The 22,060-nt window shown below is 39.1% G+C and overlaps 1 protein-coding gene across 4 annotated transcripts in view; it reads left to right on the forward strand.

The window, feature by feature from the left end:
• Positions 1-22,060, forward strand: part of AFAP1 (actin filament associated protein 1) — a 243,348-nt gene that overhangs the window by 126,863 nt on the left and 94,425 nt on the right. For all 4 annotated transcript variants that reach the window (XM_027836596.1, XM_027836598.1, XM_027836599.1 and 1 more), the window contains exons 5-6: positions 367-578; positions 8,568-8,747. In XM_027836596.1, the coding sequence (XP_027692397.1) occupies positions 367-578; positions 8,568-8,747 (392 nt within the window). The remainder of the gene's footprint in view (positions 1-366; positions 579-8,567; positions 8,748-22,060) is intronic.

Below are 22,060 nucleotides of genomic sequence, written 5' to 3' on the forward strand. Positions count from 1 at the left end.
TTCCAATTTCAAGTAAATTTTCAGTCATTGAAGAAATGGGATTGAGAACATCTCTAATTTTTAAAATTGGTGTCATTTTAGTTGCCAACACCCAACGCTCCTAGTTTGTGAAATAAATGGCCAAAACAAGGCTGAGTTTATCATTCAATTCAATGATGTATTTATTATTTATTTACATATGTAGGCTATTGTGTAGTACACAGGAAGTGGAGAATAGAGTGTGATACCATAAAACCTGGTTTCCCCCCATCATGAAACCTAAGGACTATTCAGAGTAGTGGAGGGGGCAGTATAACACTATTCAAGGTTGTAGACATTTTTCATGGTAGCTTATTTTAACTGGTCTATTTTGCTGTTTCTTGAAAGATTATGATTCGGATGCAATGAGCAGTTCGTATGAATCCTATGATGAAGAAGAAGAAGATGGGAAAGCCAAGAAGACGAGACACCAGTGGCCATCAGATGAAGCCTCCATGGACCTTGTGAAAGATGCTAAGATCTGTGCATTCCTCTTAAGAAAGAAACGGTTCGGACAGTGGACCAAGCTGCTCTGTGTCATCAAAGACACCAAACTACTGGTAAAACTTTTGGAACGGATAATTTTAAGTAAAATCTACCCTAGTGCATAGCCAAATTCTGATGCATTACCCATTGTTTGCACGTTCAGAATCAATATTCACTTTGGGAAAGGGGAGGAACCAAAGTGCTAAAGTATTGAATGACTTCCTGACAGCTGTATGTCAAGCAAGTATGCCCAGATTAAGTTATGTGTAAATTGAATTTTTGCTTATTGAATTACATTTTAAATTAAATTTGACTCAGTTTGATTCAACAAATATTAAGAACTGACAGCATCAAAAATTTTGAATATAAATCATCTTTTTATAGTAGAATTGAAAAGGCCTTCAGGTTTCATTTCTTCTACTTATTAGATATGTGACCTTGAGCAATTCTCTTCCCCTCTTTGTGCCTTGATTTCCTTATCTGTAAAATTAGAACACTAATATTTGGGCTGTTTACAACACCAAAGTTATTATGAAGAAAGTATTCTATAAACCTTAATTTTGTTACATAAATTTTATCCATTATTACCTACTTTGGTCCCTTCATTTTACAGATGAGGAAACTGTGTTGAGAGGCTTGAAGTGAATTACCCAAGGTCACATTGTCAGTTGAAGGAATAGAGTCTAAGACTCTTGATATCTCCCCCACCCCCAGTAGTTCCCTTCCTTGAGATGAGCTTATTAATCATAGGAAAAGAAAAAAATCCTTCTGCAAATCAAATACTCATGCCCCACACTATCAGTTGTAAATCTGCCTTTTAAAAAATATTGGGTCTATGATATGTGAGGGCACACCTCTCAGATCATTGTGGTTCCCTATGGCACTAGTCTTTAAATCCATTCATCTTTTTCCAGATGCCCTTGGTTTGGGGGTATTTGTATTTTGCTGTCAATGTGGTATTGCTCTTCCAAACCAGCATGATTCAGCCATGTGTTATTGCCAAATCTAATGGCCTCTGGCAGTACTCATCCTTCTTAACCTTTTTTTCTGACATTTGATGCCATGGACCATTCTCTTGTAGATATTTTCTTCTCCTTTGCCTTCTGAGACACTGTGCTATTTATCATGTTTGTCCTTCTAGCTTTTTGACTATGCCTTTTCATTTTATTTGTTCACTCACCAAGCATAGGTGCCCTCCCAAGGCTCTTTCCTTGATCTTTATTCTCTTTTCTCTACTCCCTGCTTTGATAATTTCATCTGTGGCTTCAATTATCACTTCTCTGTAAATGACAATCAAATTCATAGATTCATCTCAGTCTGTCTCCTATATTAGACCCCCCCCCCTTTTTTTTTGCTTTTTTGGTGAGGCAATCGGGGTTAAGTGACTTGCCCAGGGTCACACAGCTAGTAAGTGTCAAGTATCTGAGGCCAGATTTGACCTCAAGTCCTCCTAACTCCAAGGCTAGAGCTCTATCCACTGCACCACCTCACTGCCCCTCTAGACCTTTATTTCTAATCGCCAGTGCCGCATGGCTCGAGCCAGGTTCTCTGCTCACATTACAAATTCAACATATCCAAAAGAACAAAATCTCTTCCTCTCAAGCTTAATGGCTCCCAAACTCCTCTGTTTCACAGAATCTCAGAGTTTATGATTTAGACAACAAATTGCCATCTAGCCCTTCCCTGAAGACCTCTGGTGAGGTGGAAACCTTTTGAATAGTTCTTGTTGTTAGAAAAAAAATCTCATATTTTGAGCCTAAATCTGTGTTGTGCCTCTGAGTCTTACATCCATTGCTCTCAGGGCCCCAAATTTGGAGAGCATTCCCTAACCTTCTCAGTCCCCTTCCAATAGAATGTGAATTCCAAGAGGGCAAGGGCTGATTCATTCTTGTCTGTGTACCCCCAGCACTTCAATTCCTGGAACAGAGTAAGTAATGCATACTTATCGAATAGGACCATTGATTATAAATTCCAGATCTTGAGCAGATTGGAGAAAGAATTCCCAGTTCAGAGTGATTGTAGGGACAGGTCACTTGGCATTTCCCTTTTCACTATGATGCATGTTTCTCCATGAAAGTAGCATTACTGCCAGCTACTTTTCCCCTTTTCTTTCAAGATTAAGGTTCATCTCGCCCAAGCTTCGAGGTGCAGGACCTACTTGTGGGCCCGATCCCAATACTGATTTTCATGAGAGCTTTGACTTATTCCACTTTCAATTTGGGCCACTTCACCCCTCTCTAGGCAAACTGGTTCCGCACTCCCCTTCCTACAGGCTCACCATATTAATACTGAATTAATTGTAGACACCCAATTGGTATAACCCAGACCAGTTCAAAATTTCTGAGCTCAAGAGATCTGCCAGCCTTAGCCTCCCCAGTAACATGTGACACCATGTCTGGCTATTTTCTCTTTTCTTTTAATTCTTATTGACATCTTTCGTTGATCTTCGTTTCTGAATATATCTCTTCTCCTTCTTCAACTCGATGAGCCATCCCTTGCAACAACAACAACAAATATTTAAATGAGATGAAAAATGTACTTCAAAAAACCAACCAAGCCATCAACTGCATCTGACAGTATATGCAAGGTACCATGACCACAGTCCCCCACCTCTGCAAGGGAGGTAATGCATGACATTTTAACAAGCCTAAAATTAGAACTTTTTAGTTCCCTTCTGAAGTGAGCCATGGTATTCTTCTATGCCAGGCCATGCAAGTGGGGCATGAAGGGCCTGGAGGTTTTGAAGAGGAAAAGTATCAGAAGGGAAATTCCTTTCTGCCTTTGAAACCTAAATGCTGAGTTTTCTAGAATTAAATAGAAAGGCAGGGAGAGGGGAGAGAATAAAAAATGAAGCAGTGGAAAGGGAGACCCGTGTGGTTTGCTAAAACACTATAATCCTTAAGAAGAACTCACATTTCCACATTTCTATAATGCTGTACAGTTGGCAAAGTTCTTTCCTCCCACTTTTGGAAGGAAAAGTATTAGACAAATATAATCATTCCCATTTAACAGATGAATAAACTGATACTGAAAGAGATGAAGTGACTTGTTCCTGTCTTCAGGTTCTAAGGCCCAAGCATCTTCCACACAGTATGCAGAAGAAAGCATAGGGAGAGCTACCCAAATAAATTAATAGTCCATAGACTACCTATGATTTTTTTGGGGGGCTTCTTCTGAAATAAGCTTGAGGTTGAGCCTTTGCATTATAGTGTTGTCAAATAAGCCTTTGCATTTGTGTTCCTCTGTGTTTTGAAGAATTTCCCAAGAATTATCTCATCAAAACATAATTTCTGTGTCATCTATGGATGATTTTATGAGTATCCTGAATAGCATCTTAGAGCTGGAAGGATCCTCAGAGACATATGTGTAGTCCAACCTCTTCCAACAGTGGTCCAGAGAAGGGTCATTTTACAGTAAGGCAAAGAATCGACTGTTTTTCTCAACATTTGAATTTTCATTATGTGACACTTAAAAAATGCCATGCTAAATTTGTAATGAAGACATTGCTTTTTTTTTCCTTTTAATTAAGTTTCTTATTCTTTTAATTAAGTTTCTTATTCTTATTTTTGAAACATTGAAGATGCATATTCTCACCACATGTGTGGCCTGAATCACTCCCAAGTTTAGTTTTAGCCAGTATGATGCCATGGGGAATTATGAAAAATAAATAGTAAAAAGGAAACTGGGGGGGAGGGGCAAAAACTTAACGAATGTGTTCTCAGTTCATATGAAATTTGTTGTCTGTCTGAATAATTGCCCTCTAAGGCTTAATTATACATATATATACATATACATATATACATACACATACACACACATACATATGTACATATATACATATACATACATATATACATGTATATGTATATAAACATATATTTCTCATCAATTAAAAATCAAAATTAAATGCAATTTAGGTGGGATGTTTTTAAAATGCATCCAAATGTCTAGTTTAAATGTATCAACTATGATTATTTTGTACTGTAAACATGAAAATGTAAAATGTAGCTTATGTTGACAAATACCTATTAATTACCAGGACTTTATAATTTATAAAAAAAGGAATGAGCCTCATTTTCCTCTTTCATGAACTGGGAGGTTCTGCTAGAATTAGATGATCTCTTAGGTACTCCCCAGCTCTGGTTTTTTATGGTTCCGTGATTTAAGATTCCTTTCCATCTCTGACATTGTTCTGGGTATGAAGAGCTCTTCTAGCTCCAATGTTTTTCCTTGTATTTCTAAAATTCTATGTTCTACAGCCCGATCTTCTGTCTTGGAGTCTCTACAGTGTTCTATAATTGTTTGGAACTAAGTTACCTTTTGCTAATTTTTCTCTAGATAACATTCCTTTTCCCCCTTCTTCTGTTTTCAGCCTATTCTTCTATTCATCAAAAATGTTTAAGGCTGGGAAAACACCTATCTAATAAAAGCTAGTGAATATGTGTCATCCTACCTCTTCCTTAAAGGAATGGACCCATCAGTTATAAAAAAAAATTGTAAAGCAGAAAACCATATTGTGTTCTTTCATACCCATGCTAGCCAAAAGTAATAAAAAACCTTTTAAACCCTCAAGAGAAAATAAACACAATTATTAAGGTGAAGAAGGAACTTTAGAAGTTTTCAAGAAAATGGAAGATTAAGGAAAAGATGTTTGAAGCAATATCAGTCTTAACTATTCTGTTGGCAAATCTGTTGGCCTAGCCAGTGTGATCATATCATTATTATTTATTTTGTACTAGGAAATGCTCATTAAAAGTGTAAATAGGGGCAGCTAGGTGGTACAATGAATAGAGCAGTGGCCCTGGAGGCAGAAGGACCTGAGTTCAAATCCAGCCTCAGACACTTGACACTAGTTGTGTGATCCTGGGCAAGTCACTTAACCCCAATTGCCTCATCCAAAAAAAATGTAAATGGACATAGTTGTGGAATTGAGAGAGGTGTTAATTTGATCCCCTATTTAAATTAAGTCTGCAGATGGTTTACAGAGATTTCTGTTGCTTATGTGTAGGTATTTCCAATTTTCCTTGTGCCAGTGCCATTCTACTCAGTCTGGGATCACCAAAGATACCACATAGAAAGCCTCTTCTTGTTCTTTCTATGGTTCCATTGTGCAGAAGTATGGAGAAGGAGTACAGTGACTAGCAGCTGAGCCAAATAAAATCTACCTGGAGCCTGGGAGAGAAGGGTTTGCTGGTCTCCAGCCACATATAAGATCATTGAGGGATCTTGAGTGCTCTGAATAATCTCCCTCAAATCATGGATTACTAAAAATACCAATGGTGCAAAGTGGGGCAGAGGGGAAATCCAGAAATGGTGCCGAGACAGTGGGTGGGCACAGCACCATTAAGTTATGATGTCCTGTATATGTTGTGTTGATGGATCCACATGGAAATGGAAATGTACTATTTTGGTGGCATGTTGGTGATGTCTTCTCATCATCTCTTGAGAGAATATAGAATTGTAGGATCTCAGCCTTGAGACACCCCAAAGTTCAACTAATCCAACTCATCTTTGAGCAGGCATTGATGTCCTTGCGGTATGTTCTGCTTAGAGATTACCACCCTCCTTCTCTCCCCCCCCCCACCCAATATTGCCTTTCTTTAGGAATAAACTTAGGCCTCCCTTGCTGCTTTTGTTAATTAGGTATTTATTACCTGAGGTATTGTTATTTATTTATTTTTAATAATTATTTTAAATAATTTTTAAAATAATTATTTATTATTTATTACCTAAGGTATTATTTGTCAATTAGGTCTTTATTAAGCACGTGCTTTGTGCCTGGCACGTCCCTCAGCATCATCATGATAATAATAACAGCCAGTATTTATATAGCACTTACTATGTGCTGGCACTGTGCTAAGCACTTTGCAATTTATTATCTCATTTGATCCTCACAACAACCCTGGAGTCAGATGCTATTATCCTTCCCATTTTACAGGTGAGGAAACTGAGGCAAAAAGAGGTTAAAGGGTCACACAGCTAGTAAATCTCTGAGGTTTGAACACAGGTCTTGCTGACTTCAAACTCAGCACTATCTCCAATATGCTGCACAGATAAAGAAAACTATAGGAATCTGGCAGAGACAGCGACATTATTCCTTCTTCTACCTCATCAAAATTAATCAAATTATTATCATCCTTCTCATTCATCATCATTATCACTTATGTAGCACTATAAGGTTCGCAAAGTGTGTTAGACATGTTAACTCATTTGATCCTCACCACAATCCTGCTGTGAGGTAGGTTATTCCCATTTTATAGATGAGGGAACTAAGACTGTGAGAGATTAAGTGAATTGCCCAAGGTCAAACAGCTAGTAAATGCCTGAGTCGGAATTTGAACTTGCATCTTCCTTACTCCAGGTCCTTTATTTTACTGTTGTTGTTGTTGCTGTTATTTTGGACTGGACTTGTGATTTTAGTGAAAAAAGAGCCTCCTAAAGAGGCAACTTCCTCTACAAAGTGAGTGACCATCTCCTCTGGAACCTATATTTTTAGGAAGTGGCCAGGATGTGGTAGAGGCAGCACTTGAACCCGGGTCCTTTTTACTCTATGGCTTCCTCTCTATCCATTACATCAGTGATGTCAAACTCAAACAGAAACAGATCTCCTTAGGTCACCTCTTGACTTAGAAAACCGCAAATTAACATTGTCTGCACTGTATGCATTTTTATTTGTTTTGTCAAACATTTCCCAATCACATTTTAATCTGGTTCTTGCAGCACACGGGAATTTTGTGGGTACATCGCATTCAACACCACGCTATGCAGAATTACGTCAAGTCTAAATACATTCTCATCGTATGTGTCTGTGCTTAGCGGGGATAAGCATCACCAGATCTAGCCGTGTGACTTCTAGGATCATGGGATTTAGAGTTGGAAGGAACTTTAGAGGTCATCTAGTCCAACCAACGCGATTAAGAAAGGAGGAAATGGAAGCCCAGAGCATTTAAGCTACTCGCTGTGGCTGACAAAGGTGGAGATGAGATGCAGCCTCTCAGTTTCCTGATTCCAAATTCAGGGCTCTTTTCACTGTGTCACCCTGCCTTGCTTATCTGTAGACCCAGCTATTCCCCAAAAATGATTTAGTCATTTAGAAAAGAATTTTGAATGTGTCATAAGACTGAATACCCAATGCCCATTAAATTGCTAATCTGTTTTCCAGCATAAGCCTCCACTTTGAATATCCAGTCTGAGTAATTACTTATCCAGATGCCCTGAGAATTACCTACCCTTTATCCTAGTTGGTTTTATCATTCACTTAGCAAATATTAAGAGCCCACTTTGTGTAGCACCATGCTAGGGACCAGCAGAGCTGCAGAGATAAACGTGAGCCCTGACGTCATAGAGTCTATGAAGAAATACACACATAACTGAAATATACAACACTGCGTAGTAAATAGAAGGTGGGGCAGAGGGAAAAGTACTGAGTCTAAATTCAGAGGATCTGAGTTTAAATCCCAGCTCTGCTACTTACTGCCTTTGTATCTTTAGTCAGTCAATCGGTAAGCATTTATTAACCTCCTACTGTGTGCCAGGCACTGTGCTAAGCATTAGGGATATAAATGAAGGCACAAAACAGTTAGCTCCCACCTCAGACCAAACACTTGATGCTTACTAGCTGTGTGACCCTGGGCAAGTCACTTAACCCCAATTGCCTTAAAAAAAAAAACACCAAACCCAAGACCAGGGACTGTGTTTTAGGGAAGCTAGGTGGCACAGTGGATAGAACATCGGCCCTGAAGTCATGAAGACTTGAGTTCAAATCCGACCTCAGACCAAACACTTGACACTTACTAGCTGTGTGACCCTGGGCAAGTCAGTTAACCCCAATTGCCTAAAAAAAAAAACCAAACAGTTAGCTCCCTTGGGAAGCTCACAGTCTAATGGGGTGACAACATGCAAAGAAGCTACAAATTGGATAAATAGGAAAATCAACAGAGGGAAGGCATTAGAAGTAAGAGGGATGGGGAAAGGTTTCCTGTAGAAGATGGGATTGGTGTTGCTTTACAAGCTTTCTTAGAAGAATGTTAAAACCCGTGCTGTATGGTTATTGTTCAATACAGTGCTACAAGAGTTCCAAGGACCAGCAACCCCATATGGAACTGCCACTGCATGGGTGCAGCATCACCTATATCCCCAAAGACAGCAAGAAGAAGAAGCATGAGCTGAAAATCACACATCAAGGCACGGATGCCCTCGTCCTAGCTGTTCAGAGCAAAGAACAAGCAGAGCAGTGGCTCAAGGTAAGATAGACCTTCCTATTTTAGGAATCATTACAGTTTCCATGCTCTTCCTGCAAATAGTATATTGAACTTGTATTCAATTCAGTCTGCATTTGTAAAGCACCTGTTATGTGTCAGGCTGAGTGCTAAGTGCTGGGGATACAAATTAAAAAAAAAAGGATATCCCCTGCCCTCAAGGTGCTTACAATCGAATGCTGAATTATGATATCCTATAGAAAGAGCAAAGGATAGCCCCTGGACATTTTGAGGGTTATGCTGGTAGATCTCAGAACCTTTAAACAAACAAGCAGAAAGTGACCTCTAGTGTTCTTGGAGAATTCTTCTATGGAAGATTTGCAGAAAACCAGGGACCGGAATGACACAGAATGATGGGGGGAGGAAGGAGAGGGTTGGGTTTAAACCAATGGAAGGATTACCCCTACTGACCAGAGTACAAGCATTGCTTGGGTCCAGGGTGCCTTTTAGTCATTGATTCTCTAGCTTTACCTTCTGGCTTTGTCAGAGATGTTAAGATGTGAAGGCATTTGACCAATCTGGCATCTCTCTATTTTTTCCCCCTTATCTTTTCTCCCTTATCTTCTTCTTCCTCACCTTTTAACTACATGAGTGTTATTCCACCATTCATATTGGTTCTGATTAAGAGGCAAATATAAATGTGACTGAGCTTAAAAATAAATCAGGGTATGAGCAACCAAGAATTTCCATTAAAATAGAAGAAAAATGCAGCTAAAACCAGTCATAATTGTAGTTGTCTCCCTTTGAAGGTTGTTCTTCCAATTGCCATCAAATATATAAACCCTTTTGTATTGGTACTAGAAAGACTTTATGTACAATAGTGTGACCACATGAATGTATGTGGTTAATTTTTGAACTTATCGATAGAGGAACATAGCATCATAGCTTTAGGGCTGGAAGGAATGTGAGAGGTCATCTATTCCCATTTCCTTTTTTTTTTTTAACGGATGACAAAACTAAAGCCTAGAGAGGGTAAATGATTTGCCTAGGGTCACACAACTGGTAGTTAATATCAGAGAATGGGATCTGAACCCACCTTTTCCTAACTGCAGGCCTTACTTTTTTGTCCACCATATCACACTTCCTTTGAACTTCTGGGTTGTATTTATTACATACCTACTATGCACAATGTTTAGCAAGGTGATGGGAAATCTGATGCTAGGTATGATAATAGGACCTGGTTTCAAAGAGTTTACAATCTAAAGGCAAGAGTGGACTATAAGATTTAGGCAGGAATAAATAAGGGCATGGTTCAGTGGAAAGCAAACTGAGTTTAGAATGAGGACACAAGGGTTTGAACCATAACTCAGTAGATTTACTCAGTTTAATTTCGTAAGCTATCCAGGGAGGTAGAGGTCATTTCCTACAGGGGATAGATCAATCAAAAGGCTGTTATCAAATGCTATGTGGCAGGTCTTGTGCTAAGTTCTGGGGATGCAGAAGTAGAAATGGAATAATCTCTGCCCTCAATTCGAATGGGGGAGATATTTACACATATCAGTATATTCAGCATGTATGCTGTATAGGACAAAGACAAAATAGTTTTGGAAGAGGGTGCACTAACAGCTGGGGGGAACCAGGAAAGGTTTCACATAGAAGGAGGTACATAGTTGGGCTGAGCTTTGAAGGGATCTAGGAATTCCAAGAGGTGTAGATGAAGGGGGAATATTTGTTGGGCGTGGAAGACTTATGTTACCTTGGACCAGTTATTTCCCCTCTGTGGCCTACAGCTATAAAGTGAGGGGGTTGAACCAAATATTTTCCAGGGACCAGAAGGTCACTCCCAGCTATGAGATAATCAGTGTAAATGAACAAGAAAGGTTCACTTGAGGCGGTATAAAGAATTTAAGGAGAGAGAGATCACATTCACTTGGGTCCTGGGGAACCAGGGCTTCAACAAGAAAGTGTTGCCTAAAGTGGACCTCAAAGACCATGAAGGAGGGACTTCAACAGATGGAGATTGGTGGACAGCCCATTGCAGAGTTGGGTTACCAAAGGTACCAAGACAAGAAAAGGCAGGATAAGAATCAGTCAGTGAAAAAGCATTTACTAAGCACGTATGGCCAAGATCCTACTGTGCTAAGCTCTAGCAATGCATAGTCATAACATGGTGAATAGAGGATACTTCAATTACTACATAAAAGAGAATAGTATGAGATAAGATTGGGGCAGCTAGGTAGTGCAGTAGATAAAGAGGAAGACTCATTTTCCTGAGTTCAAATCTGGTCTCAGGGGTCAGCTAGGTGGCACAGTGGATGGAGCACCAGACCTGGAGTCAGGAGGACCTGAGTTCAAATCCGGACTCAGACACATAACACTCACTAGCTGTGTGATTCTGGGCAAGTCACTTAACCCCAATTGCCTCACCAAAAACAAAACAAAACAAAACAAAAACAAATTTGGTCTCATATACTTACTAGCTGTGTGACCCTGGGCAAGTTCCTTAACCCCGTTTGCCTCAGTTTCTTCATCTGTAAAATGAGTTGGAGAAGGAAATGGCAAACCACTCCAGTATCTTTGCGACGAAAATCCCAAATGGGGTCATGGAGAGTCAGACACGATTGAAAAGACTGATCAATAACATGAAATAGGGTTAGAGAAGGCAGGGCAGAGTTGATCATAGAAAACTTATACTCTAATGCTGTGATAAAGAGCATACTTTATTTGAGATGTTATAAAGAGCCATAGAAGGTTTTTGAGCAGAAGTGTCAGGTTATCTGACAGGTATTTTTTTTTAAAGATGACTGGAAGCATTGCATAGAATGAATTAGAACAGGGATAGCGTGGAGACAGGGACACTAGTTAAGAGACTATTATGGTCATAGATGGGAGGGCACTTCTGTCAGCCCTCCTGCTGGGGAGGTTGAGGCTGTGGTTCTCTTGATTTCAGGAGTTTTGGGCTACATCTAGACGAAAGCTTATTGGGTATCCACACTGAGTGCACTCTCAATATAGAGTGCACTTCTCAGGAGTGGAAGAGGGTGCTGCCAGGCAGATGAGTGTAGGTGGGGCATAAGAACAGCTGAAAGCTTCCATGCATCAGCTGTTTTTGATAGTTTAGGGTCCAAATGAAGAAAGAGATGTAGTAGAGAAATGGAGCAAAAGTGATGGATATTGTGAAGGCAGAATCAACAGGATGTGGTTACAGATACCATGGAGGGGGTCTGGCTAGAAGGTGGCATCTGTGAAGGGGAATGGAGTAAATAAACCAGGAAAGGTACATCAGAACCAAACTTCCAAATACCTGAAATGCCTGCACAATGAATTTGAATTTTATCCAATAACAACAAAAGCAAAAATTGACATCTCATTTGAGACAAGTGACAATCTTCCTAAGGAAGAGGTAAAGTGACATTAGAGCATCGTTGAATTTAAAGCTAAAGTGGACAACGGAATTCTTTCATTTGGAGGCCCAGAGTAACTTTAGCCATTCAGTTGAAGCTATGATTCCCATTTTACAGATGGGCAAACCAAGCCTTAGAGAGGTTATGTGACTTAGTTATTATCACACAACCTGTGTCAGAAGCAGAATTTGAACCCATATCTTCCTTACTCCAAGGGTAAGCATCTTGTCGCTTTATCAAGCTATCTCTCTGTTGACCAACCACAAGTCTATTCCATTGGTTTAAAGTCCAATCTTTTTTTTTTTTCAGTTCTCCCTCAAGTAGCAGCTTGCTGGATATATTATGCCTTTAAACAAACAAACAACTAACCAGTGGAAGATTATTTTATTGGATCATGAAGCTTTGTTAGTTGATGAATAGCATTAACCCAGAGACTTGAAGAGAAACCTACAAAAAGCATGGAGACCTTAAGTGCTTACCAAGGGAAGAAGTTTCTCTCTTTTTAGCTCCCCAGATGAGAGTTTATTAGAGGCCTGGGGCACATTGCTAATTGTAGGATGTCGAACAAATTTCTGAATGGAGTATTAATGGTTTCTAAGAATGTTCTTTTCAGTATTTTCTTAATCATTCTGAAGAGGTAACAAACTCTAATACCTTTCCAACAAGTTTCAGTGGATTTCACCATCCTGTGTAATGTACAGTCTGAGGTCAGAGGGCTTTCAATTCTGGGCCTCCGTTTCTTCTTTTGTGAGATGAGGGAGCTAGATTAGATGACCTAAGGTTTTTTCTAGTCCTACTTTTAGGGGCTATAATATACTAGTATGAGTTGTTTACATTACCAGGCAACTGGATGGCAGAGGGTGTGAGAGTGCTAGACTTCGTTGGGCAGGAAGACCTGATTTCAAGTCTAGCTTTACACTGCCTAGATGTATGTGACCTTGGACAAGTCACTTTAACTCTCAACCTCAGTTTCCTTCTTTGTAGAATGTAAATTAATAAATAAAATGACAGCACCTATCCCTCAGGGTTATTGTGATAATATTTGCAAAACTTTTTGCAAACCTTAAAACGATGTGTAAATACTAGTCATTATCACATTTTGCATAGTGTGATTTGTTGTTTTATTCATATGAATCCTGGGATATTGGCAGTACAAGTAGTAAATTTTTTGCTGTTTTATAGATAAGAGACAAAGTGACATCCTAACTGCGTTGAATTTAAAGCTAGAAGGGATAATAGAGTCCCCTCATTTTGTGCCCAGAGTGATCTGATTACAGTTACACAGCTTAGGATTTAAACTGAGTATTCTTCTTTTGTTACCTTGTGAATTGTTTTCCTTAATGCAAATATCAGAGTTAAAAAGGAATTTTCTTGCTAGACTTGATTTCCCTAGCTTCCTTCAAGACTCAGATCCCTTCTTCTTCTTCTTTCTTCTTCTGTTGGGGATAAATGACTTTCCCAGGGTCTCATCGCTAGTTAGTGTCTGAGGCCACTTTTGAACTCAGGTCCTGCTGACTCTAGGGCCAATGCCCTATTCACTGTACCACTTAGCTGCCCCAGATCCCATCTTCTACAGGAGGCCTTTCCTGGTTCCCCTAGCTATTAATGCCTTCCCTTAGAAGATTGCCTTCCATTTACTCTCTCTATATATATTATTAAAGATTTCCTATGTGCCAGGCACTGTGCTAAGCCCTGAATGTAAAAAGAAAGACAGCAATAGTCCTTACCCCTCAGGGAGCTTCCATTCTAATTAGGGGAGACAACATATAAATAACCAGCTACATAAAATGTGAGTGTGGCAAGTAGTACAAAAAGCCCATTCTCACCAATTTTTTAGGACACATCCAGTGGGAGATGGGAAGAGACTCTGAGACACATAGCAAGGCTTCATGGGTAATACAGTGAATTTCCCCTGCAGCGTATGAGCGAGGGGGACATAATAAAAGCACATAAGTCATCTGGCAGCTTCCTATTTTAATTATTTTGGCCAATTGGATACTAAGTTCACTTACACTCCTTCAGCATGTTGAAACAAGTTTTGTCTGTGCCTCTGTATTTCACTGCCCTGTGTGGGTTGGTCACCCTGCTCCAGTTATGGCTCTGCCTAAAAGTAAATTGGGAAGGAAACAGGATCCTGATTAATTGAAAGTTCCATTCAGTTGAAGTCTAACTTATTTAGAGAAATGTTATACCTTGTAAAATAACTAACAAATAAGACCATTGTTTCAGTTCAATGGTTGCCAATGGTGTGCAGAGAACCATGCTATTTTTATGTATTTTTAAAAATAATACATAAATAACACCCCAGTGGTGTAATAGGGACCAGAGGGAGTACAGGGACAGGATAGGTATTGAGTCTGTGACTTCCCTCATATAGGGAGCTTTCACTTGAAGAAACTCCCTCTACCAACATAGGTTGGCACCTTATCTGCAGCTTCTAACTCTGAGAGGGTAAGTCACTTCTCCAGGGTCACACAGACTCCTTTCTTGGTTTCAAGGTCAGTTCTCTATCCCCTGCAAGCTGTTTGTAAGTAATAATAGCTGACATTTATATCCTGCCTTAAGGTTTACAAAATGTTTTATTCAACCAAGTAATCCAAAAGTATTCATTAAATACCTACTATGTAGATTGACTGATTGATTGATCGCTATGTGCCAGGCATTGCATTGGAAGCTGGTGGTACAAAGATAACCGTCTAAAACACAGATTAAGCATCTATTGTGTGCCAAGTATTGTGCTATGTGTTGAGGGTATTAATATAATAAAATAAATGCATTTATTAAGCATGTACTATGGGCAAACATTGTTCTGTGTACTGGGGATACAAAATAAAGTAAAATGAATTAAGTACCTACTTTGAGCCTGGAACTATGTTGGAACCTGAGATGACAAAGACAAAAAAGAAAAAATCTTTGCCTTCATGCAGATTGCATCCCATCAGAAATAATATGTGTATATTTAAATATATATTAAATATACACAAAATAAATACATAAACATGAAAATTTTGAAGGGGAAGTCATTGGCAATTATGAGGATAAAGCAAGGCAAATTATGCAGAAAGTGATGCTTGAGCTTAGCTCACACCCAGACCCACACACACCCATTATCTTCTCACAATAACCCTGTGACATAGTCCTTAGGGGTATTATCTATCTACGTTTATGAAATCTGGGACTCTAAAAAGCTTAGTGACTTGCTTCTAGTCTCAGTGATAGGAAGAGTTGGAAGTAGGATGTGAACCTAGGTCTGGGAACTTTTTCCATCATCCTGTATTATCATAGAACAATATCTACCCCACATCTATGCCTTCCAAGGTTCTTGTTCTGCCAATTGTCGCTTGAATGAAGGGTAAAAAGATCAAAAAAGTTTTTCGAAACTTTGAAATTAACCACTGGCCAGCCTGCAAAAAGATTGAAAACCAACCATGCCTTCGTTATTGTAGTGTCCTATGATGCAATGAGAAGAATACTGAATTGGGAGTCAACACCCAATCAGTTATGCCACTAACTAGCTTTGTGACCCTGGGCAAGGCCCTTTGTCTTGTTGGGCCTGTTTCCTCATCTGTAAAATAATATGGTGGTCCTCATTGATGTCTTTATATTCCATGAGCCAATGACAATAATTTTTACTCCTTTGTCATATCACTTGGCTACACAGTCAAAAATACCTTTAGTCTTAGAGAATTAACACAGTGTAGTTGAAAGAGCACTAACATTTTCCTCAGAAGACTTGGCTCCGCCACTCAGTGTTTCGATAGCATTAGATGAGTCATTTCCTCTGCTTGGCTTCTGTTTCTTTCACTATGAAATAAGGGTTTTGAATTACCTGATTTCTGAGACTCTTCTGTGTCTATGTCCATATGGCCCTTTCAGAAAACACAAGATAATACAAAGTAATGCCTAAGGAATCTAATTTTTATTAAATGTATCATAAGCATTACCATGAGAAAACCACATAAGATTGTGTAAAATGGTGTGATTCACAATATAAGTGATATTTAGGAAAAGAAGAAGAGAGATCCTCTGGGGCCAGAATAGTTGAAGAAAGCTTGACAAAAGGCTTTAAGAATGGAAGTAGGTTAAGTAGAGACAGGTATGATTAACCATAAAAATGTTAATAATAATGCAGTAAATGCAATTATAACCAGGGCTTCATTTTTTTGATAGATTCATTGGTGTTTGCTGAATGCGATAGAAAGTGCTAATGACTTAAGTACATGTTTTATTTGTACATCTGCAATTAATTTGAACATGGTATGTGTGCCTGAAAATTATTCCAAGTGAAAGAAAATTTCATCTTGAGTACCTAAAGGCTATCTGTACCAGGATGAAGGGCTGGTTGGCTGGGTGGCTGTCAGGTGAAGGGAAAATTAGACTTGTATTGCTTGACCCCAGAGGGCAAAACAAGGAACAGTGAGTAGCCATCACACACAGGCAAATTGCAGCATGATATGTTCAATTCTGTTCAATTTAAATGATGTTTATTAATCATCTAACATGTGCATGGCTATATAGGGTATCTCAAAAGGTAATGAGTTCCCTATTCTTAGAATTTTGCAAGCCGTGTGTGAATAGCCTCTGATTGGGATATTTCTTCTATATGGATTTGACTAGCTAGATCTTTGAGGTTTGACCAGGCCTTCTGGCTCAGAGTGTCTATGATAATAAGAAGGGAGTTGGGGTAGTTAGGTGGCACAGTGGATAGAATGCCAAGCCTGGAGTCAGAAAGACTCATCTTCCTGAGTTCAAATCTGGCCTCAGACACTAGCTGTGTGGTTCTGGGCAAGTCACTTAATCCTGTTTTCCTCAGTTTCCTCATCTGTAAGATGAGCCGGAGAAGAAAATGGCAAACCCCTCCAGTATCTTTGCTGAGAAAACTCCAAATGGCATTAGGAAGAGTCACTCACAACTGAAATAACTGAACAACAACGGTAACAAAAGAAGGGAGTGGGAATGACGTAGTAAGGATAGGGCATTATCCTAGAATTTAGAGCTGGAGGGGACATTAGAGACCCTTTAGTCCAGTTTCTTTCATTTTAATGTGAGGAAACTGAAATTCAGAGAGGCAACTAGTTGGCCCAAGGTCACACAACTAACACATTGTAGAGTTGGGGTTGGAACCTAGTTCTTCTGCTTTCAAATCCAACTCACAACCGCAATATCACACTGAATTTCAAATTCCAAAGTATGTTTCACAACTCATTTAACTGATTATGAAATTCTGTTAAATCCATTTTAATGAACTGGCTTTCTCTACAGCTCTGTCTACCTTTGTTCTGGTTATAGGCTTACATATCATTCATCTAATGAATGGTCTGTGGGAAAAGACCAGCACATCTGGGTAATGGGAAGAACTTTGTTTTCCATTTACTTTTTGACATACAGGAAACTCCTAGACCTGATTTATGGTAATAAAAGCTCTCATATTTGTAGGAATTTATGGTTCACAAAATGCTTTATTCAAAACAATCCTGTGAGGAGATAGTGCAGTATGATTATTCCCAGTTGACAGATGAGGAAACTGAGACTCTGAGAAGTTAGTTGACTTGCCGAGGATCCCACAGTTAGTATCAGAATAGGGAATGAAACTTGGGTCTTTTGCTCTGTCAGTCACCCTTTCCAAAAGCTCTGTTACATCCACTGTTACAGAAAGACGGTTTTTCCTTGCCCTGCCCCTACGCATGCTGGATACTCTATCTCTTAGTAAAAACCTCTTAGGAGCAACCTCTTCCCATAACCTAATCTCTCTATTATTTCCTCTAATAGTGATGGTTGCCCTATATAATTAAGACCTGTTTATAAGGCCTTGTTTTGTACTCTCATTATTCTATGTTGTTGTTTTCATTCTTTTTTTTTAATTTCTTATTGTCCCAACTATACTATAAAATCCCAGGTGACAGAAATGTATTGTTTTCTTGTATCTTCTCTCCCTCCTACTATCAGTGTGCCCAGCACAACGATCATCACAATTAGCTTATAAAGACTTAGGAGCATAGTCTACAGCTTGAAGGGACCTTCAAGTCACCTGGTTCAGTCCCCTCAATTTGCAGATGACGAAACTCATCCATGGAGATACTAACTGATTTGGCAACTGGTATAGGCAGGCCTCATTTTGTTTTGTAACTTCCAAATTTTGATTTCTGTTGTTGAGTAAGAGGTTTCCTTCTGACATAAATAGTAGCTAAGCCCATGATTTTGTAATTGATACTTGCCTGCAAATCTTCTTACACTATGAATTCCAAAGTCTGCTATTTGCATTCTTCCTTCATACCATTTTGTACGCCCGATGTGGACTCCCTTAATCTTCCATCTCCCATCTCCCATTGGTACTAGGTCCTTCATTCTCTCAAGGCCTAGCTCCAATGCTACCTTTTTCATGGGACCTTCCATGATGATTCCATCCTTCCCTTTGATCATTGGCCACTCTATAAGTTTTCCATAGTACCTTGATTAGATCTCTTCCATGCACCAATCTCATTTTTCCTTTCATCTTGGCAATTTGTGGTCATGTATAAGAAAGTTCTGGAGAGCAGGGATTATATTGTGTGTATATCTATATGCCCAGAATTTAGCATAGCACCTTGTGTGTGGTGGATGCCTACTAAAGTTTGAATTGTGTTAAATTAAAAATAAATAAATAAATGTGCCAAAAATTTTTTTCTTAATTGAAGAAAGTATTGTAATGGCTTCAGTCATTTGTTCTTGAAGATAAAACAAAACCAAAAACTCTGCTTACTTTTAACCATGTGTCCATATGAGACCTAAGGTTAGCGAGATGCATGGAGGAAGGCTGGATAGGACATAAAGGGGTGTGTCAAGGGCTCTGTGTTCAAGGGCTAGTGATGTACACCAGGATATAAAAATGGTACTAAAGAAAACAAATAGCAGGGCTAGACCAAGTAGACCCAGGGGAACAGGTTTGTGGCTGAGAGTAATGGTAGTTTTAAGGACAGTGAAGTATCACAGCTGAAAGACTAGAGGCTGCTACAAATCGCAGACCTTCTTTTGACCCCCAAATGTTGACTAAATAATTATCAGTCACTACTGACCCATGTGCCACCTTTCCCTTCTGTCCAAAGTCTTTATGAAAATAAGCCATCCATGAGTCAAAGGCACGCTTAATGAAGGCTTGAGAAAAGAACGGGATTTTATAAACAATGTTTTACGGCTGACCACATCTTTAGAGTCAGCTTGAGTGAAAGGACCCACTCTCTCAATGAATTTATAGTTTGCTGAATTTTAAAAAGCATTTGATTTGATGGAGAAAAATGTCACCTAGAAAGCTGATGTGTAGTCAAAAAATATTTATTAAGCATTTCCTATGTTCCAGACCCTAAGCACTAGTGATAGAAAGAAAGGCACAAAAACATTCCCTTCTCAAAAGGAGTTTGCATTCTAATGGGGAAAACAGCCACCATCTACTTTCAAGATACAGACAGGGTATATCAGAGATCATCCCAGAGGGAAGGAGCTAGTGTTAATGGGGACCAGAAAAGTTGTATGTAACTCTCTCTCATTTGAAATTCCTAACAACCCTGGGAGGAAAGAAGTACAGAGATTATTCTCACTTTAAGTTGTGGAAACAGAGGCTCAGAGAAATGAAGGCTAGGCCCAATGTCATCAGGCCTCACATTGGTGAGAGTGTTGGGGACTCAAAACCTTATCTTCTGATGCCAAGCCCAAGAGCCTTTACACTTTGCTAAAATACCTCATGGGATGTGTAGTTTAAGGAAAATAGTTACATTAGAAAATGTAAGCTGTTATGTTCATTCATATGAACGAAGTGGACTGTGGTTTTCAGAGGCATATTCTGATATTCACACATGGAAAACTGCATCCAAAAATCAGGGAAGAAAATCTTTGGCTTTGCCCCATGAGTAAAGATGGTTATTTGCTGTCTGTCCAATTAGTAGGAGAAGCCAAACATGGTCCGGAGCTTCGGAGACCATTTCCAATGTTGTTGTTTCATTTCTTAGTTTTTTAAAACATTATTTTTAATTTATGGAATAAAAGAGGCATAACAAAAATATGATTGCACATGAAACTGCAAATCTATTGTGTACAACTTGCTATTCCTTTTAAATATATTATAAAGTTAGCATGTAAATTTTTTCCCTCCTCACCCTTCCCCACCCTAGAGATGCCTACCATTAGACACAAATAGGTATAAATATGTAAAAATATTTTATACGTACTTCTATTTATCAGTTCTTTCTCTGCATGCAGTCAGTTCACATTTTTAAAATTGCTGTTTGATAATATCCTCTTCCCTCATTCCTACTCTTTAAATACTGATTTTAATGAATTTGAAATAAATGGGCTCTTGTTGGTTACAAAGGAATTTCATTTTAATTTAGCAATATTTAATAATTCATTATTCTCTATGGTGTCCTTAAATCATACTTCCTGGTGCTTAGCGCTTCTGGGAAATGAATGCTATGGGCTCTGGCACCTGTCCAGGAAATCCTGCATTCTTGTGCCAGGGAATTAAAAGGAAATATGATTAAATTAAATTGATTTGTTAAACCAACAAAAAAGAAAAAAAAATCTGTTCTGTATTGATTGCTGTACTGGTCATCTTGTACAAGGTCAGCTACCTGAGGCAGACAAGTGCATTTCTGCCAAGGGTGGGGTTAGTATTTAGCAGCAGTTTTGCTGGGATTTTGACAGTTGAGATCCCAAATACCTTGGAATTTCAGAGATATCACCTTTCTTTTAATAGTCAAGCCTTCCCTAACTAGAGTTGAAAGAAGGGGCCTAGGGGTCACCTAGTCTAGGGATTCTTAACCTGGGGTCCGTGAATTTAAGATAATTCAATAATTTAATACAATTAGTTTCTTTTATAATATTATGAATTTTATTTTTTACATTTAAACACACTGTGAGAAAGGGTCCCATAGGATCACCTTACTGCCAAAGGGGTCTCTGACACACAAAACCCCAAGGACTAATCCAATATCAATATCTGACAGTTAGGAAAATGAGATTTGGGAAAGGTAACCTTGGATTCACAGGGGGAATTAGGGCCAGAGCCGGGCAGATTACTTAAGTTTCCCAGTGAATTTTAGCCCTGACCCTCACTTATCTTGGTGTGACCTAGGGCAATTCATTTAACCTGTTTGGGCCTCAGTCTCCTCGTCTGTGAAATGAAAGGGTTGGACTAGATGAATTCTGAGATCCCTTCTGATGATCCTAAATTGATTGGGCTGATGGCTTATCCAAGAATTGTATTTTTGTCATTTTACTTATTCCCAGAGATGTGTGTGCTCGTGTGTTGTGTGTGTGTGTGTGTGTGTGTGTGTGTCCCGTTTTCTTGGGAGTCTCATTCTATTTCCTCCCTCTACTTCCTACCCCCAAATCTTTAAATGGAGGACTTCCACGGTAACTACCGTGTGCCCTTAACAGAGTTTCTATTAATTCACTGTGTGACTTTGAAAATGGCCGAACTGAGCATTGCGGCTTATCTGGGTACGTGTCTTGCCTCTGCTCAAGCTCTATGACCCTAAGCTCAGTTTGTGTGTCTGAGCCATTGCTGCTCCCTCTGTAAAATGAGAGAGTTGGGTTAGATAACTCCTGAGGTCTCTTTGAACTCTCACCTATGATCTAGACTCTAAGGTCCCTTCCTCTGACGTCCTGTGATTCTGCGATTGTCTCCTCTCAGGGCTTCACTTTCCTCTGCAAAATGAAGGGTTTAGCAGAGATGATGTTTTAGGTCTCACAGCTCTGCTTCTAGCAGATGTGTAGTAGATGATTGTTGAATCAAATCCTGTTGTTTAGAAGAGAATTAAAGTTTCCCAATACATTATCGTTCTAGGGTGAGGGAGCACTTCGGAAAATGTTTGTGTTTAACCTCTTGGTCTCCTCCCTATTTTCTTTTTTTGGTATAATTTGGGGTAAGGGCTGTTTGTTTGCTTCTGATACAGGACGGTCTGTTAAGTATATTCCCAGAAA

Source organism: Vombatus ursinus, unplaced genomic scaffold (assembly GCF_900497805.2).
Source record: "Vombatus ursinus unplaced genomic scaffold, bare-nosed wombat genome assembly UNPS02014818.1, whole genome shotgun sequence".
Classification (NCBI taxonomy): domain Eukaryota; kingdom Metazoa; phylum Chordata; class Mammalia; order Diprotodontia; family Vombatidae; genus Vombatus; species Vombatus ursinus.